Source organism: Penaeus monodon, chromosome 41, assembly GCF_015228065.2.
Source record: "Penaeus monodon isolate SGIC_2016 chromosome 41, NSTDA_Pmon_1, whole genome shotgun sequence".
In the NCBI taxonomy this organism is placed as follows: domain Eukaryota; kingdom Metazoa; phylum Arthropoda; class Malacostraca; order Decapoda; family Penaeidae; genus Penaeus; species Penaeus monodon.
Window position 1 is genome coordinate 22,676,914 of NC_051426.1, and position 10,000 is coordinate 22,686,913.

At 30.9% G+C, this 10,000-nt stretch overlaps 1 protein-coding gene across 2 annotated transcripts in view; it reads right to left on the bottom strand.

Moving 5' to 3' along the window:
* Window positions 1–5,457: 5,457 nt before the first annotated feature.
* LOC119598744 (muscarinic acetylcholine receptor gar-2-like) overlaps window positions 5,458–10,000 on the bottom strand; it is a 7,287-nt gene continuing 2,744 nt past the window's right edge. Inside the window, exons 3-7 of one of the 2 annotated variants that reach the window (XM_037948529.1) lie at window positions 9,057–9,206; window positions 8,812–8,925; window positions 8,263–8,424; window positions 7,859–7,968; window positions 5,458–7,672 (exon numbers count right to left, since the gene is read on the bottom strand). In XM_037948529.1, the coding sequence (XP_037804457.1) occupies window positions 6,479–7,672; window positions 7,859–7,968; window positions 8,263–8,424; window positions 8,812–8,925; window positions 9,057–9,206 (1,730 nt within the window). In that variant the 3' untranslated portion in view covers window positions 5,458–6,478. The remainder of the gene's footprint in view (window positions 7,673–7,858; window positions 7,969–8,262; window positions 8,425–8,811; window positions 8,926–9,056; window positions 9,207–10,000) is intronic. The other variant, XM_037948530.1, reaches the window with a different exon arrangement.

The window sequence follows — 10,000 nt, forward strand, 5'->3', positions numbered from 1 at the left end:
TTGTTTAAAACCCTTATCTCTATTTTTTAACATTCCACCCATCATTTTAGCATTAAAAACTAACTGTCTAAAAAATTTAATTTTGCATTTTTTCTTTTAAAAATTTCACTTTTATCAATTTAACTTTAATTTTTTATAAATTAACCACACTTTCCCATTTTCAACCTACTCACCTTTAATTTTTTGCCTTATCATCATTTCTTTTAACCAAATTCATTTCTTTTTCAACCAATCTTAATTTAAACCTTATCATCATCATCATTTCAACCTTATCATTATCATTTTAACCTAATCATCATCAACATAAACAACACGCAACTGCTAATTCGATCAACCTGCTTCACGCATCGCTTTCAAACAGCAAATACCCACCAGGTGCCATGATGTGACAGTTGGGGGCAAACATCTTTTGAATTTACGTTCCTCCAGATAAAATTCAACACAAAGCTTGGGTGATTTTTTTTTTCCCGAGGGGGAAATAATGCCCACATAATATTTGCACCTGCGGGAATTTACTTTCTCGTTGCAGCTGACAATAAGAAGGGGGGGAAAAAGTGATATGAAAAAAATGTTGTGCTAAAAAGGGGGGCTCAATCTGGGAAAACTTGTTCGTTATATTATTATATTATTATTTTTTATTATTTTTTTATTATTTTTATTATTTTTTTTATTATCATTGTTTTTTATTATCCTTAATATTATTGATATTATTTTCATTATCATTTTCATTATCATTATTTATAAGGGTTTTCATTTATTTTGTTTCATCACAATTTTATTATACCATTTTTTATATTTTCCATTACGTTTCATGATATTTTCCATTTTTACCATATCATTATTATTGCTCCTACCTTTACCATCAGAACTATTATCATTATTATACTTTAATTATTCTCATTATCATTTCTTCTAATTATCGTTATTGATGTTGCTAGTGTTGTTATTATTGTTATCATCATTATTATTATATATCATTATATATCTTTATTATTGTTATTGTTTTATTATTATTATTATTATTATTATTATTTTTTATTATCATCATCATCATTACTGTTATTATCATTACCATATCATTTCCAATGTCAACATTATCATTGTTGGTTTTACTAATATTATCAGTATTAGCTATCATTACTGTTATTATAATCATCATTATTATTGTTCTTGTTGTTAAAGTTGTTGTTCGTATAATATTGTTATAATAATAACAGCAGCAACAACAACAACAACAGTAATGATAATGATAATATTGATAATAATAAAAAATGTAAAAAATAAAATGAAAATAAAAATAAAATAAAAAAATAATAATGAAAATAATAACAATAAGACTGATAATGAAAATAATAATGATGATGATGATGATGATGATAATAACAATAATAGAAATAATAACGATGAAAATGATAGTGATAATAATGATATTAATAATAACAGTAATTATTATTATTATCATTATTATTATGTTTTTATTATTTTTATTGTTTTTATAGTATTAGTATTTCTTATCATTTAAAAATGAAAATTTTGGTATTATGAAATAAAAATAAAAATAATAATGATAATAATAATAATAATAATAATGAAAAAATAATGATAATGATGATGAGGAGGATGATAATGATAATAACAATAATAGAAAAAATAACGATAAAGATGATAGTGCTAATAGTGGTATTAATAGTAACAATAATTATCATAACTATCACCATTATTATTATTATCATTATTATTATTGTTATTATTATTATTATTATTATTATCATCATTATCCTTTTCATTATCATTATCATTAGTAGTAGTAGTATCATTATCATTATTATCATTGTTATCATTATCATCATTATTTTCATCATGAATATTGTCATTATTGTCATTGCTATCATAATTGATTTCATTGTTTTTTTCATTATTATCAGAATTATCATTTAACTGTCTTTATCAGTAATATTATCGTTGTGATTATTGTTATGAATATCATTATCATTATTTGGTATTATCATTTTCATTACCTCTATTATTACTACAATCACCATTATTTTATTTTTCACTATTATTAATCTAATTATCATCATCATCGTCGTCATATTCATTATATTATTTCCCCTCCTCCCTCCCCTCTCCCCAATCTCTCTCTCTCTCTCTGTCTGTCTCTCTCTCTCTCTCTCTCTTCTCTCTCTCTCTCTCTCTCTTTTCTCCCATCCACACACACTTCCTCTCCTTTTCTCTCTCACTCTCTCTTCCTCCCTCCCTCCCCTCCCCTCTCCCTCTCCCCCTCTCCCTCTGTCGAGATCAAATGACTCATCATTTATATCTTTCAATTTCAGTTTCTATCACGACTTCCCGCAATATTTGTTATGCATGACCCACTGCATGATGAAGAGAAGAGAAATTATGGTTTTATTAAGTGAAAATGCTAACCAATGATGTGTGTTTGTCTGTGTATCTCTTTCTCTGTCTTTCTCTCGTTCTTTCTCCTTTATATAATTTTCGTTATCATTATTATTATCTTCTTTTATTTTTTTTTTATTTTTATCTTTTTTGTTTTATTATTATTTTATATCAATTATTAATTATTTTTTATCATTACTATAAAATAATAATAAAATAAAAATATTATTATTATTATTATTTTATTTTTTATTATTATATTATTATTATTATTTATTATTATTATTGTCTTTATTTTTTTTATTATTATTATTGTTATTATTATTATCATTGTTGTCATTATCATTATCTATTTTTAATCATTGCTATCATGATTAATATTATTGTCATGTTATTATCATTACTATTGTTATTATCATCATCATTATAATTTTTATTATTATTTTTATTACATTATTATTATAGTAGTAGTTATACTGCTGTCACAAAAATAATAATTATAATAATATAAAAAAAAGTAAAATTTTAAAAAGGATAAAAAATAGTGATGATGATTATGATAATAATAATAGTGATAATGATAATAATGATAATTAAGATGTTAATAAGTTTCATAATAACAGTGATTTTTGTTATTATTATAATTATTTTTATTGTTTTATTTTATCATTTTATTATTATTTTATTCTTCGCTTTTCATTACATTATTATCTTCATTATTTTATTATCATTATTATTGTTACCATTATCATTATCATTAATATTCTTCTTATTATTATTTTATTATTATCATTATTATCACTATTATTATTATTATCATCATTATCATTTTATTATTATTATTTTATTATTATGATTATGATTATTATTATCATTATTATGTTTGATGTTTTTTTATTATCTTTTTTTATTATTATTTTTATTGTTTTTTTTTTATTATTAATTATTATTATTATTATTTTATATTATTATTATTATTATTATTATTATTATTATTATTAAGGGTTAGACAGAAAAATGGAAATGCTCAAGGTTCAGGGAATTTCAATATTAATTGGGATTTGATTAAGTTTAGCAATTTTGATAAAGATTGAAGGATTTTATTGAAAGTTTATATTAACACGACTGACGTTTATTTATATGGTAATGCGATTTTCACATAGCATCAGGGATTATGATAGTGGTATTTATAGTTCATATGATTTTATTATAGTTTAACGAATTTTAGCAATGTTAATAAAATGGGATTTTAACATAGTTCAAGAAACTTTGATATAAGCATAAAGGGATTTTGACGGTTAGGATTTCATGATAATTTAAATAATTTTATTATAACTCAACGCATTTCAAGATTAATAAATTTCGATTAATATAGTTGAAAGGGATCTAATACTGTTATAATGCATTCATAACATCACATCAAATCACATTCCGACATTAAACTCATTTATTTCAGTATCGATTAATCAAAGGATAAAAATGATACTAAAGGATAAATCTAATAAATTTTATTAAAAATAAGTTCAGTCGAAAAAGAAGACGAACTCTTAAGTTGGTCATATCTAAGGTATTTGGGTTTATGTTGTGTTGTTTGTTTTCTATTCCTATTGCTTTTTATAAAATGTTATCACTTTGTACCTAAAGTAATAGTCCATTTAACAAGAAGAAAAATGCCAACCATATTTACAGTATTGCATCTGAAACGTTATACAATTCTCATTCGGAAGGATGGCACAGTTACACATGGACACAGACACAAGACACACACACACAGACACACACACACCACACACACACACACACACACACACACACACACACACACATAAACACACCACACACAAAACCCCACTTTTATAAAAATTATTATATAAAATATATATATAAAATAAAATATATTTTAATATAATATATATATATATATATATAATATATATATATTTATATATATAAGAATAAAAATTATATGATTAAAAATTTATGTGTGTATGTGTGTCTTTTATATTAAATACATACAACATAAAACTACATATATATATTATATATATTATATATATAATATTTATATATATATATTATAATATTTCACACACAGACCAGACACACACCAAAACACACGCACAACCACCACACACACACACACATATTAATATATATATATATATTATATATATATATAATTTTATATATAATATACATATACACCACACACACCACACACCACACACATATATTATTATTATAATAATTATATATATATATATAATTATATTATAAAATATATATATATTAAAATATAATATAGCACAGCATTAAATATATCATATATACACACAACACATATAATAAAAAAGCATATATATTATGTGTTTTTAAATAATATATTATAATAATATATAATAATATATATTTGTGTGTGTGTGTTGTGTGTGGTGTGTGTGGTGTGTGTGTTGTGTGTGTGTGTTTGTGTGTGTGTGTGTGGTGTGCTTTTAATATATATTCAAATAATTTTTATTTTTGCTAATAATAACAAAAAAAATAAAATGATAAAATAAAAAATAATAATGATAAATAATTTCATATATCAAAATCATATAACATAATTTATAATTATATATATATATATATATATTTTAATTTAAAATATTAATATAAATATTTTATATTATATATTACATACACAAACAGAAAAACACACACACACACAACACCTATTTATATATATATATATATATTATATATATATATATATCATATATATATTATAACAATAATAATATATATATAAAATATATAAAAAAATATAGAATTTTAATTTGTTTACTTTACCCAAATATTAAATGATTTTATTAACTATATATATATTATATATATATATATATCCCTTATATATATATATAAATATTATATTAATTTAATATAAAATATATATAATATATATATATATTTGTACCCAAAAATCAAACGATTGTGCAATTAAAAATTTAAAAATATAATTATTTTATATATATATATATAATTTATATATATTAATATAATATAATAATTATATTATATTATTATGTTGTATTTGTCCCAGTGTCAAATGATTTTGTTAATATTAAGATTAGAGAAACTATTAAAGAAATTATTAGAGGAACTCCAAGATAGTAGTACTGTAGACAATGAAGAACTATATTTATTGATATTTAAGTTACTCTGTAGAAGCGAACCGATGCGAGGCAATCGACGAAAATGTATTGCAGGAAATTAGCAAACCTTATAAGTGTAATTTCTTTAAACTCTTCTGCAAACCTTACACGTTTACGTACTTTTATTAGAAATGCTTGTACATTCGTATGTTGCGCATGCAGAGTCATCTACCGGCAAATTTGACAGTTCTCTCTTGACAGGTCGCTCGCTTAAGGAGAGAAGTTTGCTTACAGTGCTACTTGTATTTCCGAATTCTTGATCGATATTCAGGTGAAAACATGCCGCTGATTGATAACCAAGAAGAAGAAGAAAAAGAAGAAGAAACTCAACGGTATTGTTACGCTCTCAAAGATAACGCGACATTCAGTGAAGTAAAATACTCGTGTAGCAGCTGCAGAAGTCCGTCACTTCCCAACAACCCTTCGCTTCACCATAACGTAAACCGAAGTTGCATTTTTAAATGGTTGAAGCTGTCGGGTAGGAAACACAGAGATTAGAAAGGAGCTAAGTAAATGAAGTGATTGTGATTGTGAAGTGGTCCCGTTGCGGAGCTCCGTCTACGGAGAAGCGGCGATCAGGAGGGGTCCGGGGGCAAAGCCAACCTTTGTGGTAATTTGTGCCTTTAGGATGGTTCATTCATTTATGCGTTCACCGAGGGCCCCGGTCGGATCTTCCGTGCCCGGATTTTTCTATTTGTTACTTGGCTGGAGTTTTCCACTTTCTCATTTTTCTTTTACTTGACAAAATTCCCATAACCCCCATGGAATCCACCAAGGTTATTAGCTTGAGTTGGGGATTTCGGCAAGGATTGTAAACTTCTACCGTATCCGAATTTCAAAATATTTACAATACCTAAATATAAACTGTTTTTTTCTAGTTATAAAACAAATCAAGCCACAACCCTCGTTCTCTCCCTCGCAAAGACGCCCTTAAACCTCCTAGTTTTGAGTCTGAATTCCCTGTACCCGTAAGCATACAGCATCGGGTTGGCCAGGGAGTTCGCCACAACGCCACAGTACAGCAAGGTGTTCAGCAGGTGTAAAAGGCATTCCCTTTTCTTTTCTTCGAGGCAATAGACCATGACGCCTACAACGAAGGGGACGTATGTAGCTGTAAATGAACCGATGATGAGGATGACAGTTTTGACGGCTCGGCATTTCTTGAGGAAGAGGACTTTGTCTCTCGTATCTGTCATGACTCGATTAAAGTATTTCGTGGGTAGCCAAGTCCTCCTTCTAGATGCGCTGTCTTCCGTTTTCTCTGCGCCGCCGTTTTCTTCGTCTGTCATCTTTGTAGGAGGGGATACTTCTGAGGACTCAATGCTGTCTCGGTTACCTGATTTTTCGTCCGTTTCACGAGGTTCGGGAGAGTTTTCTATGTTCGCTGACGAACGTTCTTGTGCCTGTTCTTGTTCTTGATCAGTATGGCTGTCGTCCTTTTCTTCATTTTGTACTTCGTCAGTATTTGTCACTATTTCATCTTGTTCTACCATTCCTTCATTTACACAATCGTCTCGTTCACTTTCGATATCATCTTCAGCGTTCTTTGGCGAAATGTATGGAATTTCTTCCTCAGTAGTATAAGGTCTGTCCACTTTATTCCCATCTTCTTGTGAATCTCTCGTCTGATCGTCATCCGCATTTTTGTACAAGACTTCATTTTCCTGTCTCCCTCCTCCTTCGGCGTTATAACCATCCACCACAGCATTACCTCCCCCTCCCTTCGGCCCGCCCGCCGTCGCCTCCTCCTCCCCGGACACCGATCTGTACGCAATCAGCTTGGTCGTGACGTCCCGCTCGGCGAAGTCCGGCAGGGTAGCCTTGTACTCCTCCAGGGCCTTCCGCCGCATCTGCCGCCGGCCAGCCTTCTTCAGGGATCCACTCGAGGAGCTGGTCGTGGTGGTTGTTGAGTTGGACTTGGTGGACTTGGCAGACTTCTTCGACATGAGAGAGAGTCTGAAGTTCGACGACCTGGCGGAGGACCGGCCGGTGTAGGAGCCCCCGTAGCGCGACTTCTGCATCTTGATCGCCAGCACGAGCAGCATCGTGTACAGCGTCACCACCACGGCGTAGGGAAAAGCCACCTGAGGGAGGCAGCAGAGTTTCACAATGGTTTTCAATTAATTTAGAACATATGTATTATGGTTTCATACGTATCTCATTGCCTACACAACTGACTACAAGACACAACTGCTCGTCACCTCAGCGAACCCAAACGCATCATGCCCATCATTCTCGACAAACAAACAGAAGCTTCCATCAGTACTCACAGACGTAATGAAAAAAATAATGGAGAAGTTCGGCGATATAACTTGAGCGAAAGCACAGCGACTACACGACTCCTCCCAGCTCATCTGCATCCCCATGGCCGGAAGCCAACCTGGGAAGAGGCGTTTGATAAATAGGGTAAAATGAAGGTGACGTTTGGCTTTCGAGATGTGATTTAGATTTTTCGTAGTTACGGAAACTTCTACTTTTGCACCATGTTCTGCAAAAGCTGTATATACAAAATCATAGAAATAAGAAAGATAATTATTTATATTTAAAAAATACACTTTATTCATCCAACATCATTTACAGTCACCCTTCACTCAAAACAAAGTAATTACTAATAAACGCATCTATTTACGTTTACTACTCAACTTCATCACAACCCCAGTGCTTTTGAACCCACCTATGATAAGGGACAGAACCCAGGAGACCATGACGGCAGCATATACTCTGTTGGTTGTGACAATCTGGTGATACTTGAGGCCGTGGCAGATATAAAGGTATTTATCTACCGCTATCAGTACAATGGTGAAGATTGTCTCCTGACAGGCTGTCACCGCAACGGCTGAAACAGAAAAAGATAGCGTTAGCAGAAAGTACGGAAGTTAGCGTGGAATGCAGGTAAATAGTTTACCAGCTGAGTAATTTGACGTTATCACCGAGACAGTAAGTTTTGTTTAATATCATTCTAAATATTATTATCTTTTTCTGTATCATTCTCATGATCATTACAATCATTGCCAATCGATCTTCGAACAAACACAAAGCTTGTATTTCTCTTTATCTTACTCTTGTCATCGTGTAGGATACCCAAGTAAAATATTTCCAGCTAGGATGAACTTTTAATTGATTACCTTATTACATTTTTAAGGAATACTGCTGGATCAGAAATAATTAGAAATACCCATTAAATCATAATAGAAGAAAAAAATAAACGGTTGCCTCTACTAACCTATTTGCAATGTACACGTTGTCTGCTGCCAAAGGTCACCTCTGCGAGTCATGTGCATCAGAAAAGCAATAATCACATACAGACCAATAGCCAGGTCACTTAGGGCGAGATTTCCTGTCAGGAGAAATGAATTCTATAATGGAAAACCCTTTGATATTGTCAAAGAAGTTACGAAGACAATTTAGAAAATAGTTACCCTAAATTTAGCTAATCACAGAAAACGGTTTTTGTTTCAGGGGAATCACCTATAAAATAGAAGGCGGGTTTGTTGTCATGGCCGTGGCGCAGGATCTTGATGGTTCTGATGATGACTCCGAGGTTGACGAAGAAAGTGATGAATCCCAGAACCAACATGACGACCATGAGGGGGAGGGACATCCGGCCATCACATGTGCCTTTGGAGAGAGATAAATTATATTTGAAAAAAATGGAAAGTGGTGATCCATAATTGCTTTTCTTTCCGAGGTGATTTTGTTGACATGTTGGTAATGAAATGAAAGATGACAGATTGGTAATGAGTGATAACACTTTGACAGGTTAGTGAAGATGATAATTTGTAATATAGCAAAGTTATTCAGACAGGCATTCAGTAAATAATCACAGCCTCTCGTGTGCATTTTTGCCTCGTAAGAAAATTGAATAAAGGAAAAGAAAAGAAAATAGAAAACGAGTACAGTTGGCATTTTTGATGTTAGCTCTAGGAGGAGAAGGAAGAAGAGGAGGAGGAGGAAGAGAAAAGAAGGAAGAAGAGGAAGAGGAGAAGGGGGAAGCGGAGGAGGAGGAGGGGGAGGAGGAAGAAAAAGAAGAGAAAGAGGAAGAGGTAGAGAGAGAGAGAGAGAGAGAGAGAGAATGAGAGAGGGAGAGAGAATGAGAGAGAGAGAGAGAGAGAGAAAGAGAGAGAAAGAGGGAGAGAGAGTAAAAGAGATGGAAAGACACCGAGACATGGATAAATAGACAGAGCAAGAGAGTGAGAGAGAAAAGAGCTAGACAGACAGAGAGAAAAAGAGGAAGAATGAGATCACATCGACCTTGCAGATGCACCCCCCCCCCGCCCCCCACCCGAATAAGTGCATTCTAACCCCCCTATCGCATAACATTACCCTAAAAAGAAAAGAATAATATATATACATATAGTCGTTCCTTAAAGATTTCCCCTGAAAATATTGCCACTTGCGTCACTATTTGGGCA